Source organism: Physeter macrocephalus, chromosome 11, assembly GCF_002837175.3.
Source record: "Physeter macrocephalus isolate SW-GA chromosome 11, ASM283717v5, whole genome shotgun sequence".
In the NCBI taxonomy this organism is placed as follows: domain Eukaryota; kingdom Metazoa; phylum Chordata; class Mammalia; order Artiodactyla; family Physeteridae; genus Physeter; species Physeter macrocephalus.
The window spans coordinates 142,254,822-142,277,151 of NC_041224.1; the positions used below are offsets into that span (position 1 = coordinate 142,254,822).

The window sequence follows — 22,330 nt, forward strand, 5'->3', positions numbered from 1 at the left end:
TTCATTAGGGTAAAAAACACTAAAAAAATTTAAGTGTTGAATTAAATTTATCAGTGCATTTTTAGGAAGGGCATAGAGATTTCTTCTCTTTCTCTTCCTGCTCCCATCATTCTCTTTCTTCACTTTAGTTTCCTTTTATTCCCTTAATTTCTTTCTCTTATATATACTTGTCTTTTCTAACTGGAAATGGAAGGAAAAATTCCTTTCAGGATTTTGGACACAGCAAGGAGAAAAAAAAAATTACCTTTCCAGGTAAGCCAAATGCAAAGAGTCCAAGATCTTCATAAGATGTCACAGCTGTTAAGAGAAATTATAACTGTTATTTTTATACAAAACTATTTGTGTGCCAAGTCTTACACAGAAGAAAGCTATTCCACTACTACCTGATAGCTATTGGATTGTCACACTAAATTTAAAGCAGAAGTAATCACTTTGGGGGAAACCTGAAAACTTATGATCCATAAAGACAGCATCCTCTTAGAATAAGTAGAGCTTAGCAATTACCAAGGTTGTCTAACAACTACCCAGGCTGCATAAATTCAAATAGAATAATTACTCAAGAACAACCCACTTCTCACTAAACAGTACTTGCAGACTACACTGTCCAAATGTAAGTTTTCCTTGGCAACAGTTTCTGAAAACTGCCTGTGTAAATAAAACTTGATAAAGTACAAAAGTTGTATCATACTTCCATAGACATTCACTTTTCCAGACTACCTAGGATATGCTAATGTATTCATGATAGAAACAATACCCTCATCCTGCAATAAGGGTATATATTTTCTTTTTCATCATAAAGAGTATGAAATTACATTTTCATTCCACATGTTCAAGAAGTGTGATCACAGAAAAGATGAAAATTAAATGGCTCATAAAAGAACCAAATGTGTCCTTAGATGATAAAGCTTCATGTTATAACTAGTGATGTCACAGGTAAAAATAAGAGAAGTAAAAACATTTATATAATCCTAAATTTGAAAAGTCCTTAACCTTACAGTGCTTACACTGAAAAAAAAAAGCAGGTTAGCAGATACTAAGGCTTGCTAATAGCAACACACATTTCCTATTGAGTCAAAGATATGCCTCATCATTTCTTAAAGAAAGTTTTTAATATATACTCTCAAGATATACATAGGTTTCTTTACCACTACATTAACAAAAAACTCCCCTATACTTTCATAAACAAAGTCTACCACGTATGAAAAAAATAAGCATTTTGAAAACCACATATGGTCTCTACATGTTATAACTATTACAAAGTCAGAAAGAAAACAGTGAAATGCTAAAAAAATAAGTTTTACTTAAGAACAAAAATTTTTAACATTTTAAACTTTAATTTATTATCAGAGTAGATAGAAGAATTTCAAAACTTTTTGGATGACACAGCTATTTTTTATTTTACTTTTTTATTTTATTATTTTATTTTTTTGGCCACATCGTGTGGCACGCGGGATCTTAGCTCTGTGACCAGGGATCGAACCTGTGCCCCTTGCAGTAGGATTGTGGAGTCTTAACCACTGGACCACCAGAGAAGTCCCAACACAGCTATTTTTTAAAATGTATTTACATACTGCTCAACAGTGGGCAAGGACAATTTAATTTTGAATTTGGAACATATAATTTGATTATAAGTAGGAACCTTTATGCTTTAACAATGAAAGACTTCAAAAATAATCTTAGAGAGGTGGACTGTAGATATATTTTAGAACATAAAATTAAAAAGCAGAGTTAAAAAACTAAGAACTGGATTTTTTTCCTCCTATGTGAAATGCTGAAATTCTTTTTTTCAAATACACATGTTCTAAAGTGAATGTCAACACAAAAATTAATAATTATTTCAACCAATAAATCTTTACTAGTTTGTTTTCATATTCCTAAATATAATTAAGAGATAATGTTATATAGGGGCACAATTTCTCATATTTAACATTCCAAAGCCTTGGTATATATATTAAACCAGAAAGTTCTCTAAATGTTAGCTTCTATCTAATTTGACATTAAGAAGGTAATTTTGTTACATATTATGTGTATGTGAACCAAGTCTCCAGAAGGTCTCTGATCTGTCACTATGAGGCACAAGATTAAAGGAACATCATTGTTCATTTTCAGCAACCCTCTTTCATGTTACAGTTGAAAATGTTTGTTCTTTAAAAAAACTTTCCTTCCAAGGACTTAAAGCAAGGAGGATTTTCAGTGTTACATATGGAAATATACCACATAACTTGCTTTCAAAATGATATATTTTGGGGACTTCCCTGGTGGTCCAGCACGTAAGACTCCACGCTCCCAATGCAGGGGGCCTGGTTTCGATCCCTGGTCAGGGAACTAGATCCCACATGCATGCCGCAACTAAGATCCCACATGCTGCAACTAAAAGATCCCACATGCCGCAACGAAGATCCCGTGTGCTGCAACTAAAACCCAGCACAGCCAAAATAAATAAATAAATAAATTTTTTAAAATTAAAAAAAAATTAAATGATCTATTTTGCATTAGATTCTTAGTCAGGGAGCAAGTTATCAAGATAATACTCTTTAAAAAGTTTGACTAGGATTTGTTTTATTTTTAAATAGCAGAAAACAAGTATAGATTGTATATTAGTAAACATAAAAAGCAAATAACTTTCCAATAAGGAAAAATAATATTGAAATATTCCAAAAAGAATTGGTATTTCAATTATCTAAATTTAAATAAATTAAACATTTATTCTTAATTTTTAAATTAGAATATAACATTTATTATTCCAGAAAATATAATCAAACTAACAGCTTAATGAAGATAGTTGTAATTGCAACTTCTGACAATAGTGGCATACATTTTAGCAATCTCACATTTGCTGTCTATTATTTTCTAGTTTTATAAAAATATCTTTAAGTACAGCAGAGTCCCAAATTCAGAGTGAACAAAGTCTAGACTTTTAAATGGAGACTTACTACTATGTTCAAATCCTAACTCTGCCTTTCAAGTCAGCAGGTCTGGCTAGTCATTCAGTTCTGTCACTGTCATCTTACTTCTTTTATGTTGCAAAAATTAGAAGTACTTTTCCATGTCTGAGACATCATTAGTATGAACAATGGCTTCTGGCTTAACTTCGAGACTTTGCTAAGATAAAATATGTACACAGTCAGTCAAAAGCTTTATCTCCACATATTCACTTTTTAATGGTTTTCTGAATCATCTTGACATATAAACCAAAAAAACACTAGTGAAATACTTTGAAAATTCTGTTCTACCATTTGGACAATTAAGATGCTGGTAAATTGGAACTGACTTTGGAATGTAATTTGACCAACGAACTTTGAAAATATTTATAATATTTGACCCCTGGGAGCTTGCATCTTAGGAAATAAGACTAACATCAGAGTAATCATTACATGCAAAGATACTCATTGTGCATTATTTACATTGAAAAAAAAGACTACCTAAATGCTCAATAATGGTAAAGTGGTTACGTAAATTATGGTAGGAATATCTAGTAGAATAATATGTAGCCATTAAAAACTATGTTTATAATAACATGAAAAATGTCAATATTAAGTGAAAAACATAGGATTTGATTGAATATGATCTATAAAGACAAACACTTTCATATGGTCAATGTTTTAATATCTTATTTATAATGTAAAAGATGTTTTGAGAGATATCAAAATGAGATGTGGTGATGACCAGTCACATTAATAGCAAATTCTTACAGAAGAGGAATAACATTAATTATGAAAATTATGAATTTAATTTGGCCTTTTACAGGAATTCATACAAGCTACTTGGCACAATACTTAAATAAATAACTGAAAGCAGTCATTAGCAATCTATTTTAGGAAATTATTTTTTGATATTGAAGAAATCAATGCTATGGTTTTGAGGGGATGGAAAGGCTGTAAATCTTAATCAAGTAAATTGGGGAAAAATTTCTTCCTTAATGTACCATCAAGGCACACTTTAGTGCTATTTAGGCTAGACCAAGAGTTTGGCCTCCACAGGAATCGTTTGGAAAGCTGCTTCCCATGAAGTAGTGGAATATTTCCAGCTAGTTACTCCAGTGTTCCGTCTGCTTTGCATTTTTTCCTCAATGAAATAGGACAATTAATAAACTCTGGTTACAGTACAAAGCCCAAGTTTCAGCAGCAGCAATATTATCTTTGGAACTGGATTGAGGGACATGAGTTATTCAAATACAGTTCAACTCTCAGAAAGCAGGCCATTTGGAATGCACCCTTATTTTGAAATTCTTTTCTTTCTCATGTTTTCCTTCATTTTCCTCTTGTCTTTTTTCTCCACAAGAGTGTCATGCAAGCCATTCATTTATTGAACGTCTACTATGCAACTGTATCACCACTTCTGGTCTTTCTTAATATGTATGTAAATGTCAGTTTACCAACTAAATGTGGCATGATGTTAGAGCACCTGATGTAGTAAAAGAAAATAGAATGCTAGAGTAGAAGGAACATTCTAATTCTAAGAAGGAACATTGAAATTCTTTCAATTTCACAGAGGTGAGACACTGCAGGCAGAGAAAAAGTTCTAGGATCCCAACATACTGCGTGGTTCTGCAGTGAACAAGATTTACAGTCATTCATATCCTATAAATGCTATTCACTGGTTTTCAACTTTACACTCAACTTATACATAAAAAACGAATGACTTACATATGATTACAAAACAAAGTAAATATTGTCAACCTTGACGATATAAGGGTACAGCAGAAGGACTATGGGAAATAGAAAGAGAACAGGGGAAAGCAAGGATAGGAGCACTAATACATACAACATAGCAGAGTCAAGACACACCATCTAAAGTCCATGAAACAAAAATAAAACTTTAAATATACTGTTTATACTGAGCCTGCGCTCTAGAGCCCACGAGCCACAACTACTGAGGCCCGCGTGCCTAGAGCCCGTGCTCTGCAACAAGAGAAGCCACCACAATGAGAACCCCACGCACCGCAACGAAGTGTAGCCCCCACTCGCCGCAACTAGAGAAAGCCCGCACGCAGCAACGAAGACCCAACACAGCCAAAAATAAATAAATAAATAGATAAATTTTAATAAATAAATGTATTGTTTACAGTTACAAATAATCAGTGAAAGAATTACTGAATACAAACTAATGAAAATTAGAAGGGGCAGAATTAGTGCACCTGAGCTAAATCTTCACCTTTCATAATGAGGTGTCAACAGATAAAATTTAAATCAATAAATAACAGTAGAAGAATATTATTTAGACTTAGGAAGGTAACTTCCCGAAAGAATTCAAAACGAAAACTCTAAATGTTGCTAACCCTGTGAAATGGAAGTAGATGTGGGGAAGAATGAGCGGGGAAGTGCTTCAAGTCCTCCTGCGCAAGTGCACACACACATACGCATGTACATACACGTGTGTGTGACTGTTATTACCTTGATAAAATTAAAAGAGGAGGTTAATTTAAAAATATGTTTAACCCTGCAGAGACTCACACCCATCCTTCCCTGCAGCCCAAAAACAAAAAGTTCAGTTCTGCTACAGGAAACATTCTGCCATCAAGGCAAACGATACGAAGGGATAATCTCTACAAGAGCAGAGTACGCACACAATCTAGCCTAGGGTTTCTCATCCTGCCACTACTGACATTTTTGGCCTGGATAACTGTTTGCAGTGGGGGGCTGTCCCGTGCACTGTAGGATGTTTAGAAGCATCCCTGGCCTCTACTCACTAGACGCTAGTGGCACCTCACCCTGCCCTACAATTCTCAGCCGTGACAACCAGAAATGTCTTTAGACACTGCCAAATGCCCCTGGGGGAGAAGAATCAAGGCAAGATGAGAACTACTTACTAGCAGAAAGGATGAGACAAGAACACCATTCAATGAAGATGGAGTCACATAAACAGCCCACTTAATTGTGAGAATATTGAACTATGCTCACTAATTACAAGAAAAAGATATGAAATTATAAATAGTTTGGACAGCTGACTATCACTCCAAACAATAAACAAATTGAGATGGGAAATAGGAATAGGAAATAGGAATCTACTGTCTTTCAATCAGTTTCAATCTCATTCGCTCTCACAGTGACAGCATCTCACAGTGCTGAAGGGGATTCCCTGTGACCTTAGCAATCCATATCCTTCACACAGCGCCCACACCAAAGCTGGGGAAAAATAAAAGGCTCTCAACTTTATTGAGAAATGGTGTATTGGTGTCCAACATGTCATGTAAATGTTGTACACTCTATTTTATAGACCATACAAGAAATTTTCAAAGGTACTTTTGACTATATGTAATTTTTGCCTTGTGTGTTAATTTTGGAACTTTTAAAACAGTCCCTCTGTAGCTCTAAGCCATTCATCACCCACATATCCAGATTTTATTAAGTATCCTCTGTATGTCAAGCACAGTTTGGTAGATGCTGAGAAAACAATGGTTAATGCTTTCAATATACACTAAATTTTCCAGGAATACAATTACCATGTAAATGGATGTTTGGTTTTGTTTGGAAATTTGCCAAAAACTGTTCACCATTTAGGAAAATCACATCACCAACAGCATTTATTTTGTTTTTGTTTCTCCTTTACTTTGCTACATGGCATTATATTATGTATAAATACTGTATTAGTTTCCTAAGGCTGCTGTAACAAAGTATGACAAATTTGGTGACTTAAAACAACAGCAATTCAGGGACCTCCCTGGTGGCACAGTGGTTAAGAATCTGCCTGCTAATGCAGGGGACACGGGTTCGAGCCCTGGTGCAGGAAGATCCCACATGCTGTGGAGCAACTAAGCCCGTGCACCACAAATACTGAGCCTGCGCTCTAGAGCCCGTGAGCCACAACTACTGAGCCCTCGTGCTACAACTACTGAAGACCACATGTCTAGAGCCCATGCTCTGCAACAAGAGAAGCCATCGCAATGAGAAGCCCGTGCAACGCAACGAAGAGTAGCCCCCACTTGCTGCAACTAGAGAAACCCCTTGCACAGCAACGAAGACCCGACGCAGCCAAAAATAAATAAATAAATAAATAAATTTATTTTAAAAAAACAAACAGAAATTTATTTTCTCACAGTTCTGGAGGTCAGAAGGCCAAAATCAGTCTCACTGAGTCAGTATCAAGGTATTAGCAAGGCCACAATCCCTCTAGAGGCGCTAGAGAAAATCTGTTCCTTGCCTCTTCCAGCTTCCGGTGACAGCTGGCATGACTTGATTTGTGGCCAAATCACTCCTATCTCTGCCTTTGTGGTCATATTACCTTCTCCCCTTGTGTCTGTGCTCTCCCTCTGTGATACATGTGACTGCACTGAGTCCACCAGAATAATCTCCCTTGCGAAGTCCTTTTTTGCCATAAATGATAACATTCACAGGGATTAGAATTTGGATATGTTTTAGGCGGCCGTTATTTAGCCCACCACAGGTAGGTTATAAAAGCTATAGGAATTTCATTTTAGATAGTAAAATGAGCATTTAGAATTTTTTTTTTAATAAGAGGAGGGTGCTGTGATCGATAGTATTTCAAATCACTGCTCTGAAGGGTTTCAGTAAAAAAAAAAAATGGAGAGAACAAGGGGCCATTTTACTCCTTATTTATTTCCTCATCATTGCTAACAATTAAAATCCTCATAAAAGAATTATCACCTTACTTTAGGAAGAAGAAGATAGGGGACTATGTTCTCTCTCTCAGTGGGCTCTAGGAGGGACCAGAATTCTCTTTGGAAGCAACAATTGGTGAATCTCAGTATCCACCTTGACCCTTTTTACACCACTTCAGTGGCTTCTCACTGCCTCAGCAAAAACTCCAAGTTCCTTAGGATCTGACACTTGTCTATCTCCTCTGTTTCACTTTCTTCTTTGTACCTTATGCATAAATAATAGTAAACTATTTTTGGTACCTGAGTAAAATGTTCAGTATGTACCTTTGTATATGCTGGAATATTCTCTCTTGCCTTGTCTGCTAGTCAAATTGCTTTTTAGCTCATTCCTCCAGGAATATTTACTGAACCTCACACTCCCCACCTGCACCCAGACAAGGCAAAACATTCCCTCCTCTGAGCTATCACTATACCTTGCACATACTTAAATTACCACACTACATTATGAATTATTTGCTTATGTGTTTGTCTCCCCTTCTACATTATGAGTTTTTTTAAGGAAGGAAGTGAGTCTTATTTACCTCTGTAATCCTAATAGATAATGAGTACAGAATGAATGAATGAACTCTATCCTGGGCTTCAGTTCTAAGACCTGTCCATCTAGTTTTACTTCAAAGTCCACATATCCAAAACTGAACTCATTTTTATTTTGAACTAACATCTGCTGTGTTCTTATGTCCATTAATGACACTATCATTAATCCAGTGGCCTACACTAGAAATCTGGGAGATATCCTCAGACATCCCCTTCTCCACATTCAGTCTAACTTCCCACGTTCCTTAACCTGTTTTTTTCTTTTATTCTCCTGTTAATACCTTGTTTCAATCTCCCACTATTGGATTCTTAGACTTTTGTAACAGCCCAGGCTCGACTACTAACCTACCCAGGTACTGTTAGTGCAAATTAGAGCTAGACAGACAAATGAGAAAGGCACTCCCTTCAAGAAGAAGAGAAAGAAAAGAGTTTCCATCCTGAACACAAGCATGAACACATCCTGAAGGCAAGCATGGCCTGGCGAGCTGACTGTGCCTTTGTGATAAGAACTACTCTAATCTGGAGGTGGCTCTTAGATCTGCTACTTGGTTGTTGTCCTGGGAATTCCCTCTACTTCTCCCCTGTGCTAGATTCCCTATTTTTTGGGTACTCTTTAACTTTGGTAAATGGCATCCTGAATTGCTCATTAAGTAAGAGTGCATGGGAGATAATTTTTTGAGTCCTTACATGTATGAAAATGTCATTATTCTTCCTGCACACTTAAATGATAGTTTGGCTGGGTATAGAATTCTATACTGAAATCATTTCCCCCAAAAATTCTGAAGGTATTGCTTTATAGTCTTATTTGTAGTACTTCCTGTCTTTTGCCATTATAGTTTTTGATTCTTTGTATAAGAATCTTGGTTTGTATGTTTCTCCTCTCTGAAGCTTTTAGGATAGCTTCTTTATAACTGTATTTCTGATTTTTCACAATTATGCCCTTTTTAAAAAATTAATTTTTATTGGAGTATAGTTGCTTTACAATGTTGTGTTAGTTTCTACTGTACAGCAAAATGAATCAGCTATACATATACATATATCCCCTCTTTTTTGGATTTCCTTCCCATTTAGGTCACCACAGTGCATTAAGTAGAGTTCCCTGTGCTATACAGTATGTTCTCATTAGTTGTCTACTTTATACATAGTATCAATAGTGTATCTGTGTCAATCCCAATCTTCCAATTCCTCCCCCCCCTTGGTATCCATACATTTGTTATCTACGTCTGTGCCTCTATTTCTGCTTTGCAAATAAGATCATCTATACCATTTTTCAAGGATGCACTTGATATGACTTCTTTTACACTCATTATATTGCTTACCAGGAAAAAATCTTTCAATCTGGAAACTAATTTCTTTCAGTTACAAAAACTTTGCTTGTATTATTTTGTTGATAATTTTCTACCATCTAATTTTTTCTGTTCTCTTTTTGTGGAATTCCTATTATTTGCATGTTGGACCTCCTGGACTGATCCTCTCATTCTCTTATATTTTCTCTCCCATTTTTAAGCTCCTTGACTTTTCCCCCCGAGGAAATGTCCTTAACTCTTTCAGCCCAGCTACTAAATTAATTTTAAATTTCCTTTTTTACATCTAGGACTCTTGTATTCTCTGACTATTCCCTCATAATAATTTCTTGTTCTTGGTTCAACAATGCAATATCTTCTTTTAGTTCTCTGAAGCTATTAAATATAGTATTTTTTTAATGTTTTCATCTGGTCTCTGCATTATCTGTTTCCTCTTTTCCTCTGAGTTTGTTTCTTTCCTTTTTTTTTTTTTAACAGACTTCATTTTTAGAGCAGTTTTAGGTTCACAGCAAAATTGAGCAGAAAGTACAGACAGTTCCCACATTCCCTCTAAACCCACACATGCATAGTCTCGCCCCCATCAACATCCCCCACCAGAGTGGTACGTCTGTCACATCATTGAATCTACGCTGACGCATCGTTATTGCCATAAGTCCATGTTTAGAGTTCAGCCTTGGTGTTGCACACTCTATGGGTTTTGACCAGTATAGTATCATACTGAATAGTTTCACTGCCCTAGAAATCGTCTGTGCTCCACCTCTTCATTCCTCCTTCCTCCCTAAACTCTGGCAACTACTGATTTCTCACTGTCTCCATAGATTTGTCTTTCCCAGAATGTCACATAGTTGGAATCATACAGAATGTAGCGTTTTTAGATTGGCTTCTTTCACTTAGCAATATGCATTTATAAGGTTCCTCCATGTCTTTTCAGAGCTTGATAGCTCATTTCTCTTTAGTGCTGAATTATATTCTATTATCTGGATGGACCACAATTTATCCATTCATCCACTGAAGAGCACCTTATTTGCTTCTAAGTTCTGGCAATTACGAATAAAGCTGCTATAAATATCCATGTGCAGGTTTTTGTGTAGACATAAATTCAATTCATTTAGGTAAACACCAAGTAGTACAAATGTTGGATCGAGGGGTAGACTCTATACCTTTTCACCATGGTCTTCACAATTGTTTTGCTAACATGTTACTTTCAAAATTACAGAACAGATACTTTCTCACATTTGGAACTTGCGTTTGGAGTAAGAGAAAAAGAGTCCAAAATAACTCTAAGATCTTTGGTCTGAGAAACTAGAAGGAAGACTTATTGTTTAATTAGATGAGAAAAGACTGTAAGATGTAGATTGGCAGTGCAAAAATGGAGAGTTTGGTAAATTTGAGATTAATATATTAGATATCCAAGTGGAAGTATCATGGAGGAATTTGGATATGAGACTGAAATTCAGGGGAAGAGATGCAGGCTAGGGGTATAAATTTTAGGGCTGTAATGAGCCCAAAAGTGTAAAAGAAAAGAGATCGGAGGAATACTGCCAGGGTATTCCAATGTTTAGAAGATGGGGAGATGAAAAGGATTCAGCAGAAGAAAAGAGAAGGAGTATTCTATGAAACAGGAAGAAAACCAGGAGAGTATGAATAGTGTTTTACAGAGGAAGGTGTGATCAACTGTGTCAAATGCTGCTGACTAGTCAACTAAGATGAAGACAGAACTGATCACTGGATTTAGCAATGTGTTAGTTGCTGGTACAATAATTTCTGTGGAATAATGGGGAAAGCCTGAATGAAGAGTGTTCAAGAGAGAATAGGAGGAAGGGGAAATTTCTGATATAGACAACTATTTTGAGGAGTTTCACCATGAAGGCATAGGGCATACTGAACGAATGTGGAGTCATTTTTTAAATGGAAGAAATTATAGGATATTTGTAAACTAATAAGAAGAAAACAGAAAGGAACAAAGATGATGAAAAAGAAGAGAGGGAAGAAAGAGGCTGGAGTAACGTAGGTGAGAGCAGATGGGGTCATAGCAAAAGTGGAGGGATTGGCCTCAGATAGGAACACAAAGAGTTCATCCAAAGTAACAGAATATATAGCACAGATGAACATGGGTAGGTAGAAGTGGTTGCAAGAGCTTATAAAATTCTTTTATGATTGCTTCTATTTTCTCAGTGAAATAGAAAGTGAGAATATCAACTAAGAATGAAATCAAGGGGAATTTGTTGAAGGTTTGAGAGAAAGAAGAAAAAGTCATCTCCTAGATAGCAGAGTAAGCAAGTGAATGAACTAAAGAAGTTAATAAAGGTTAGGTGATAGCATCACAGATCCACTAGACATTGAATTATAGCGATATTAATCTGCATGGTTGTGTCTTCTTCAGGAATATTCAACTGCACAGGTGCCTGTGTGAAGTAGGCAGAGTTACATTTAATCATGGTTGGAGTTTTGCCAGGGGAGTAGCATGATGAACGGGAGTAGCAAGGGAGTGATTCTAATAATATACCAGGAAACTTCAACTAGATAAAGAGGGGAAATATGGACAAGAGTGAAGGAGAGTACGAAGGTGGTAGATCAATGAACTCAAGTCCTGGCGGAGGTGAAGAATTGCCAGAGTTGGAGTACTTGAGGGAATTAGTTAAAAAAAAATTTAAAAGATGGTGGTTTTTGGAGGGTTAGATTCTTGAAAATGAGATTTTTGGAAGGGATGCAATTTTGGTAATGACAAGATCAATGGTATGACCATGGTAATAAGTAGCTGAGGCAGGCCAGGAGTATGATCATTAGAAGAGAAGAGGTTAAGGAAATGAAAGTATTAGAAGAATTATCTACATGGATATTGAAATCATCCAGAATTACGACAGGGGTAAAACTGAAGAAACTGAAAGGAAAGCAGAAGCTAATATATTCATAAAATGACAGAAAGTGGCTGAGGAGTCTATAGATGTTAACCATAAAGGGGGAAGTAGGTAGCACAGAGTTATGAGATTCAAAGCTGGGGGTTTAGGGAGAGGGAGGTGGTTGAAAAGTGGAAATGAGGTGTGACTAGGACACCTATCTCATCTTTAGACAAGTATGAAGGACATGGAAGAGAAAAGAGGGGCCACTTGAGAGGACTACAGGGAAAGCAGTGTCCTCAGAGAAGTCTTAGGTTCTCTTAGAGTAAGAAAGTTAAGGAAATGTTCAGAAAAGAGTTGAGGACACAGGGTTTTACCGATGACTGACCATGAATTCTAGAGGGCACACTGGAAAGGTTTCAGGAGTTGGGGAGAAGGGGGAGACGAAGTCAGAAAATAGATGACAAACAACAAGGTCCTACTGCATAGCATAGGGAACTAGAGTCAATACCCTGTGATAAACCATAATGGAAAAGAATATATAGATGGATAACTGAATCACTTAGCTGTACAGCAGAAGTTAACACAACATTGTAAATCAACTATACTTCAATAAAATTTAAAAGAAAAGAAAATGGATGACAGAACCATATGGAGTGAGTCTGGGAAATGAAGGATAACATAGGATTCTTGAAGTGACTGACATACATTGAGATAAGTGGTATAATGTCATTAATGCAAATGATCTCAAGGCAAATAATGACGACAATGCAGTGAGTGGTGGGGATCAAGGACTAGGAGGTAGGGACCTGACCAGATGCAGGCTGAGTTCTAAGACTCTGATTCCCTTCTGCTGACACTGATGTAGAGGCCAGAGGAGGGGAGCTCCTCATTTATTCCCAGAGCACAAAAATTTCCCCAAAGAATCACAACAAGCCAACTGTTTCTGAGACAGCAATATGTACAAGACTTTGCAATCCTTATGGGTTCTGGCCCAATGAGAACTCATAATAAAAAAAGCTAGCATTTACCAAGGACCTGACATTTTATATACATTATTATATTTCATTCTCACAACAATCCCAAGAGAAAAATATTATCACTACCATTTTAGAGTTGGAAAACTAAGGATAGAGAGATTAAGGTACCTTACATGCTGCCTCAGCTCCCAAGAAAAGTCCAGATAGATCCCAAATCCTACATAAAATCAAAAACGGCAGAATTTTGTGTGAAGAAATCCTTTACTTTCATAAAGATAAAAAATTATCTTGCACTCCAGGCAAATAAATGAAGAAGTTAATCTGTAAAGACTTATGATAGCCCTTTCTCCAACCAATGAATTCAATCTGAGCATAATACTCCTTTATGACAGTCCAATAAACTGGGGAGAAAATTTAGCTACACATTATTCTCTAGAATGAATATATATATATATATATATAAAATTTGTTAAAGCCTACCTCCACAGAGAATTTTATAATCACTGAAGGAAATTCAATCAACAGAAGGCAGGTGCATCAGTGTATATGAAGAACCATGAAGAAGTTAGCTCATGGACCAAATAAGCTACAAAAATCAAAGAAAAAGAAAAAAGAAAGAGAAACAGGCCTTTTCACTTATATGCCCAAAGTTACAGACAAGAACAACAGAGAGTGTCAGAATTTCAAAGTTAAATACAGATAAACTGAAGGAAAGCAAAAAAATTAGAATTATTTGGAAATCTTCATAAATTGACTATTACTTCCAAATAATTTAAATTAATAAAGCAAAACACTTTAGTTAATGAAGACATAATTGCCATGTAGTTGACTAATGTATTAATCTTTTAGTAGAATCCATGATAAAATAACATATGAAGATGTTAAATGATCACAATTAAGTAAAAATAATATTTTTACACAAAGAAGCAAAATTTCAAAACATGTCATTAAAATTCCAGTCAAGTTTCAGCAGGATTTACAAATATACTCATTTAATGATCTTATTCCTGAATTTGGGATGTTGTTATGAACAATTTGTTACTTTGAGATTAATATCATTGCATTGTTTCCTAGTATTTTTATCTGTCCGCCGTTCACCCAAGCCCCTTGAAAGCAGAGGAATATATTTGTGGGTTGGATGGCCAAAAGCACTGGCACAAGTTACAGCTATGAACTATGGATGCTAAATCAGTTTTGCATAAGAATCCCCTGGAGGACTTTTAAAAATATATTCCTGAATCCCACCTCAGATTCTTGGAATTAGAATCCCTGAGGCTTAGAAACCTCTGTTTACAGAATGATCTGCAGGTGTGTCTGATGCATAGACAGATTAAACAGACTAGACCTGTGGATTTAGAACTATGTTCTGAAGACAAAATACTCAAGAAATACCTGTGAGCTTCCCTCACCTGTTTCAGCCAGAATAATCCTATTTTTATCTATTTTATGTATCTATTCTGTTTCTTAAAGTCTGAAAACAAAGATCATATACGGCAAAGTGAACCCACCCACATAAGAATTAAACTCATGATTCTGGAGTCAAAACTGACCTAATCCAAAAATAGACAAGACTAGGGACATCCCTGGTGGTCCAGTAGCTAAGACTCTGCACTCCCAGTGCAGGGGGCCTGGGTTCGATACCTGCTCAGGGAACTAGATCCCACAAGCCACAGCTAAAAATCCTGCATGCCACAACTAAAAGTTCCCACATGCTGCAACTAAAAGATCCCGCATGCCACAACAAAGACTGAAGATCCCGCGTGCCACGACTAAGACCTGGCAAATAAATAAATAAATATTTTTTAAAAAAAGATGAGATTAGACAGATAAAAAGACCAGGACTGATGGACATAGAGTATTTGTTAATGCCAAAAGAAAAACCTTATGAAAGCAGTTCCATAATTCATACACTTTTATTTATTGCAACTTAAAAGAACTTATTCAATACGTGACTGAACTGCATAATAAAGTTTCAAATGGAAAAAACTCATACACATATGAGGGGGGCAGAGAAGGCAGTAGTCGATCTGCGAAGGTGTTCTCGAGGAGATGATCACCCTACGAGAAAGATGACCAGCATGAACACCTGTCTACTGCTTCCCCATAACACAAGGTCTGGATACTTTAAACACCTTTCAGGTGCTTCCCCTAATCTACTCTAACCCAGAAAACTGTGATATGTTGTGGAGAAAGGCAGGGAAGAATGCTGGTTTCCTCCTCCCATTCTGTCCTTGGATATTCCCCTGTAGGATTGGGTCTACATATCCTGACCTTTTGAAATTCTCCATTTCAACCATCCTACCTAATAATAATGTATGTCCGCTGGAAATTTGAGATTTGAGACAGCCAATCCAATGTACACAGATATAATCACAATGGGCTACTTCATCAAATGAATCAGCGTAACATTTTACTCACCTGTCTGAATACACAAACTAAGCAGGAGATGAACTGAGTAAGAAGCCAGGAGAGCGACTATCAGCAGCAAGAAACTAAAATATAAAACAGCACATGGTCAAATCCCCCCCAGACTTCTTTTTTATGGCAGCTCATTAAAAAAACAATTTTTTTTTCACATTCAAATGTTCACAGGGACTGTCTTTAAGTAGCTGGATTATGGTCATTAAAGAAAGTAAGAAGATACTTTCTATATTTACCAAATTTTATTTAAACGAATATGTACTGCTTTTAAAATAAAACTCAGAAAAAAACCAAAGTTTATTTAAAACGACAAAAGAATTTCCTTCTTTAGCGCTCTTGTCTGCTGATTGCTGGTTTAGCCATTCAGTTATCTTGTAATACATCCCTTTTATGACTATTTTTTCCTATAGTTAAGTCTAGAGAGAAGTTTCAGTTGTGAAATCTCATTGTCTTCTTTTTTCTTTTCTCTATCCCTCCCCTTCCAAAGATGTGTACCTCCCTATAATTTTGAATTAACACTGCATTTCCTAGCATCTATTAAACACACACTCACCAAACCAAACCAAAAAAATACAGTTAACACACTTCTAATGACACAATTTGAAAAATGTGCAATGTAATAATTGGGGTCCTCTCGCCAAAAGTATGAAAAGAAACAGCATGCATAATCCCCTACTTATTCTCAGGAAGGTACTGCAGGACAAACTTCTAGAGAGCTGTGCCCAGTGGAGTGCTCCCGAAGTTGAAGAAATTCTATCTTTGTAGTCCACTTAATACTTGTTAATAAGTAGCAAAACTGAGAGGTGAAAGTACACTTGTCAACTAATGTCAGAGACCTCACAAAATAACAGCTTGGCATCACCAAATGGAAACTGTGATATGATTCAGCAAGCACCCATTCAGTGGTATACATCTGCGTGTAAGACGTTGGAGTATAAAATGTGATTTTTCAAAGGGAACTAAGAAATAAGTCCCATGATTATGTCTTGCCTAAGATGTCACACATAGCTTTGAAGTTTTAAAACTATGGAAGTCCATGAATACATCCCATAATAAAAGCAAGTTGGTTTGCTAATCAAGAATTTCAAAATAAAAGCAAAAATGAACCTAAATGAGACTATGTATTTTATTTTTATTTTTTTTTGAGACTATGTATTTTAAATTTCCTAGAAAAATGGGTCTGCTTCTACTGACAAAACAAACTTGTTGGGCTTCCCTGGTGGCGCAGTGGTTGAGAGTCCGCCTGCCGATGCAGGGGACACGGGTTCGTGCCCCGGTCTGGGAGGATCCCACATGCCGCGGAGCGGCTGGTCCCGTGAGCCATGGACGCTAAGCAAAAACAAAACTTGTTCATTCATTCTATTAAGCATGGTGCTAGATGCTAAGGATAAGGTCTAGTCCTAAAGGATTTCAGGGTTTAGTGAGGAAATTATAACAAAAGAATAAATATACAAAGTACTATGAAAGCACAGAAAAGACAGGAATGTCTTCTATCTTGGGCAAACTGGCATATGAGCTGAGTCTCAAAAGATGAGAAGGAATAAGCACAGAATATATGTCTAGCCTCAGAAAGTGAAACAAGACTACTTAACAGTAGAAAGAGAGGAGATGGAGAGAAATGAAAGAATCATGTACTTTATTTACACTCACAAAATCGCTATTTGTAAGTAATCTGCATGGCTGATAAACTTTGATTTACTTTGGCCAACTTGACACAACAAACAAGCCACTTCTTAGGGTTATAAACAAGTGTGGATCAAGTTTCCATTTTTTAAAATTAGCCACACTTTGGATGAAAAATACAAATTATGTAGCATCCCTCCAACCTACAGACTAGCAACAATACAAGAGTAAAAGGAAAATGCTAAAACCCCAGAAATAACTAGAAATTGTATAATACCAGCTTCTGCCGCCTACCTCTTTGCTTCTCAGTGTACTATAAAAATGAAAAAAAAAAAGTAAAATAAGAAAAAAACTCACCTAAATCCAAGGACACCAGTATGAGCCATAACATAAGCTAAGCCAAGGATGCCACTTCCCATGATGGCATTCATCAAATTAAACACTGAGAAACCAAATGAAACACCTGGGGGTCCCTGTCTGTGAAGTTCCTGTAAGCACACAAATTTAATAAAGTATTTGAATGGTGAAGTTCAAATTTCCTTCAAGAATGACTGACAGGTTATGGAGAAAGTCTCTTACAAACCACAGGCATCATGTGACATACTAGCTGCTCAACCAGCACTGGTTTCCTTTCCTTCCCTTCTCACCACTCACTAGTGCAGCTCCAGGAACCTAGTTTCCTGGGAAAATCATTGCCACCTGCCCAGAGACCCGGTAGGCTTCAGGAAGAGCCATGACTAACCAACCTTGTGACTGCAAAAGATGAAGATAGGGTAAGACGGGGTGGGGACAGAGAGCAGGCAGATGGCCTCAAGCTCACGTGATTACTGAATCCCTGAGTCAGCTTGGGGCTGCTGTAGACAACTGTTGCTCCCCAATTACTAGAACTGCAAAACTAATCTCTATTTATACACTCAATGAATTAAGTCTGCCCAACTGGAAGGATGGTCAGGAATGCCATGCAATGACGACATAATAAATAGAAGCAATTCACATTGCTCTGGCGAGGATACCCCCCAGAAAACACTCTTCCCTAAAACAGCATTCGGGAACAAAGTCCTAGAAACTGTTACTGCCCTGGGACTTGAGTTAAAGAGCCGAAGTGCCCACTGCACAGGCTTTAGGGCCAGGGAAGTGCTACATACTTATTACCAGGCCACCTCCGCTCCTTCACGGTTAAGGATCTTTGTATTAAGATGTTTACAGGTCCCCAATGACTAAGCCGAGAAAAGAAAAATCTTGTGACTCTTGCAAAAAGCTCACAAGACTAGTGGAGGAAACGAGAAGCCGACAAAGATAGTAACAAACAGCAGTGAGTTACATAGCCGCGGGGCTGCTCCTCTGTGGGGTCCCCAGCCTCCACCCGCTGCTGCACCTCTTCCACCTGAGCCTGCACCTTTACTTCAGCTTCTCTTTCTAGGACACCTTAGGCTCCTATCACATTCATGAACTCCGCCAGATCTCCTCGGAATCTCGGCTGCTGCCTTTGGGCCCCAAGCCCTCAGCTTCTCCCCTCTCCCCTTGCCATCCCCTTTCTTTTCCGGGTCTTATTTGGCAGGCACCTCAGAGACGTGCCGGGAAGCGTGTGGAGCAAACTTACGTTGCTAAGCAACGGGCTCAACTCTTCCGCCTCCGCCTCTTCGGGCTGCCTGGCAGAGACAAACCAGCCGGGCTCAGCGTCCACGATCCCCCAGGGCGCCTCCATGCTGCTCACTGGCCGACTACCCAGTCCATCTACAAGCTACTACCCCATCCCTCCCGTCGGGTAGTCGCGCCAGAGGCGGAGCTATGGTCCCGGCCCTTCCGGGTTCCCGTAGCTCACCAGGGCCGGGTAGAAAGGAGGAATCGACGTGATCTGATGACGCTCGCCCTTCGGCGGCGAACATTGATGGTGTCATCGAAGGCCCGCCCACCCGCCGGCGACCCATTTCCGAGCTGCACCAGAGCATGAGGTGAGCGTCCGGTCTTGGAGCCAGCTGCTGGGCGACGCAGAGAAATGGGATGGTGACGTTGGTGAGGTGGCGGCCGCGGTGCCCTTGATAGTTCGAAGAGGCTGAGGGTCCGGTGGCGGTACCGGTCCGCTCGGGGCTGCTCTCCGCCTCGCGCTCTCTGGGCGCGGAAACGTCACGAGGTCACCCACCATCTGGTGCGGAGCCTAGGTCTGAGTACGGGGGAGTGAGGAGTGTTTTATCTTTTCAAAAGCTTTCCGATAGAGCCTTTAGCCACATTTTACATGCGGAAAGACGAGACTCACAATAAGTAATTTACCCAAGATCACACATCTGGTTAACTTCTAGACCCAGTATGAACCTTGACGGTGAACTTTGACAGTTGCTTTACAGGGTTTCCGGACAGGGCCCTTTCTTATGACAATTACTTCTTCGGTATTCCCGAAGGCAAAATTAATAACTGATACTGCTACTGGGCTGTGCATATAACACTTAGCAAAGTTCTCGTCCTCAAAATACTGAAACCTCTATAGGCAGGACTTGTGGCAGTGAAACATCGAAGACGACATAGAAATAGATTAAGAGAGCAGGCGCTGGATTTTAATCCTCGCTCAGCCACTTACCAGCAACGAGACTTTAGGTCAATTTACCTACTTCTGAGCTTTAGTTTACTCGTATACAAGATGAGAATGTGATACCACACACCTCCCAAGATTGACAATGTGCATAAAGCATTTAGTGCAACATCTGACTCATTAAGCATCCATAAGAATATCCTTTTAAAAATTGACATTGGTAAAATCATAAATATAGTGACCATTTCGTTTAGAGATGATCCTTTAAACTTCAGCCTTCTAATCCCAAACATGTTCTGTAGAAAATTGTGGGTGGGGAGGTTTATTGACTATAGGGAGGGTGATGGATCACTAAGCCCTAGTCCTGGCAGCAGGTGGATTGAAGGTTCAAATTTTCCAGTCATCCTATCCTAGAAAAGATAGTATACTTCTCACATACCACTAAAAGTTTTAATTATCAGCATTTGGCAGGCTATTTAAAACAGTAGTGATTTTAAATTTTAATTCTCAAGACCTAGTGTGAACATGTTAAGTTAGTTTGTAACTTTATGGTATTTCTTTTAATGAATACTTTTTTAAGGATCTTATGGAGGCCATTTGGATTCTCAAGAAGACTTCTCAAAGTGGAAAGCTGTAGAATAACTGAATCAGAATCATTGATTCCACTAGCTTGGGCATCACTGATACAGAAGCTTAGCAGCACACCTGGTATTTTCTTGTTGGATCAAAGAAAAAGATTCTCAACCATGCCTGAAATAGAAACAAATCAGAGAGACTCTGAATTGTTTTCACCACCCTCTGATGTTCGAGGAATGACAGAACTTGATAGAACAGCTTTTAAAAAGACAATCACCATCCCGGTGCTTAAAGTGAGGAAAGAAATAGTCAATAAATTGATGCGATCCCTTAAAAGGGCAGCACTGCAGCGCCCAGGCATAAAACGTGTGATTGAAGATCCAGAAGATGAAGAAAGTAGACTAATTATGTTGGATCCCTATAAAATGTTTACTGATGATTCCTTTGAGAAAGGAGAACTCAGTATTTTAAAGCAGCTGAATGTCAATCCACAGATATATAAATATAACTTGGAACTAACTTATGAAAACTTTAAGTCAGAAGAAATCTTGAAAGCTGTGCTTCCTGAAGGTCAAGATGTGACTTCAGGGTTTAGCAGAGTTGGACATATTGCCCACCTGAACCTTCGAGATCATCAACTACCTTACAAGCATTTAATTGGTAGGTGTGTCTTAGTAGTATTCACATATTAGAAAGCAATTAGCAAGTTCTAATTTTTGTTAAAAAAAATTTTTTTTTACTGCCGAATTACAGAAGCAGGACATTTTATCATTTAATTTTAAACTGGATCTTAAGCTACATATTCTTTCTTTTGAGGGCCATTTTGGAATACTCTTCCCAGAGTCATAGCAATCTCTAAATATCAAGTCAAGCTTTTGTGTACACAATACGTAAGCATAAACTTGAATCACTTGCTTTTGTAGAACTCTTTGGCAGTTTATTATTTTGGTATACAGGACTTATTAGTCCTTCAGGACTATGTTGAATGCTAGGTTTCATGAGTGTTTCATAGTCTGAAGGGCAAGACACTGTTTAGTCATGCTTTCATTGATTCAGTTAACTGAGCCTCTTCTGTATGTCAGGCACCATACTTTTTTAGTGCTCCTAGCCCTTTAGAAACACTGCTGTGTATCTCTTACCTCTGTAGCCCAAAGTTGAAGCGTGGGTCTTTTATGCTTTGGGATAAGAAAGAAGTAGAAGACTAATCAAAATCGCACTTGTCCTTATATAAATATTTAATGTCCATGCATTCTCCAGATTAATTTTTTTTCATGTAGAGTAATTGTCAGAACTTCTGAGAATTATTTTCAGCTTTAAAATGTAGTGCTCAGTGTTTTGCATGGGTAGGATTTCAGAGCTATGCTATTATGCATTTCCTTTGTTTTTATTGATGAAAGGAGCTGATAATGCATAGTGATAACATAATAAATACTTAAGCAGATCCTTATAATTATGACCAGGTGCAAATGTCAAGTATAGGCTTTCCTATGAGTCATTGCCTATCCTAACTCAACATTCCTTTTAGCACTCTTATTTTATAAACTCTCTTTCATAAAGGGGCACTCATAGATTAAAAATGAAACATTTCGGGTCCTTTCTCTCTCTCTTCTCCTTCTGGGACCACTATAATGCAAATGTTGTTGCGTTTAATGTTGTCCCAGAGGTCTCTTAGGCTGTCTTCATTTCTTTTCGTTCTTTTTCTTTATTCTGTTCCACAGCAGTGAATTCCACCCTTCTGTCTTCCAGGCCTTCATCTGGTACATAGCCCTCTGCCTTTTCATCTTGTCTGTCTTTCTGTGAATGTGGGTTTTGTTTCACAGGCTGCAGGATTGTGGTTCTTCTTGCTTCTGCTGTCTGGTGGATGAGGCTATCTAAGAGGCTTGTGCAAGTTTCCTGATGGGACGGACTGGTGG

General features: G+C 37.8%; 2 protein-coding genes across 5 annotated transcripts in view; one reads left to right on the top strand and one right to left on the bottom strand.

Moving 5' to 3' along the window:
* SLC38A6 (solute carrier family 38 member 6) overlaps window positions 1-19,118 on the bottom strand; it is a 67,058-nt gene extending 47,940 nt beyond the window's left edge. The window contains exons 1-4 of one of the 4 annotated variants that reach the window (XM_007108159.4): window positions 18,918-19,118; window positions 17,675-17,805; window positions 15,692-15,765; window positions 245-297 (exon numbers count right to left, since the gene is read on the bottom strand). In XM_007108159.4, the coding sequence (XP_007108221.1) occupies window positions 245-297; window positions 15,692-15,765; window positions 17,675-17,805; window positions 18,918-19,022 (363 nt within the window). In that variant the 5' untranslated portion in view covers window positions 19,023-19,118. Of the gene's footprint in view, window positions 1-244; window positions 298-15,691; window positions 15,766-17,674; window positions 17,806-17,896; window positions 17,994-18,638; window positions 18,853-18,917 lie in introns of those variants that run through there. The other 3 variants (XM_007108161.4, XM_028495973.2, XM_007108160.4) reach the window with 3 other exon arrangements.
* Window positions 19,119-19,210: 92 nt separating this feature from the next.
* Window positions 19,211-22,330, top strand: part of TRMT5 (tRNA methyltransferase 5) — a 13,592-nt gene continuing 10,472 nt past the window's right edge. Inside the window, exons 1-2 of the mRNA XM_007108164.4 lie at window positions 19,211-19,269; window positions 20,422-21,077. Of these exons, the coding sequence (XP_007108226.2) occupies window positions 19,265-19,269; window positions 20,422-21,077 (661 nt within the window). The 5' untranslated portion in view covers window positions 19,211-19,264. The remainder of the gene's footprint in view (window positions 19,270-20,421; window positions 21,078-22,330) is intronic.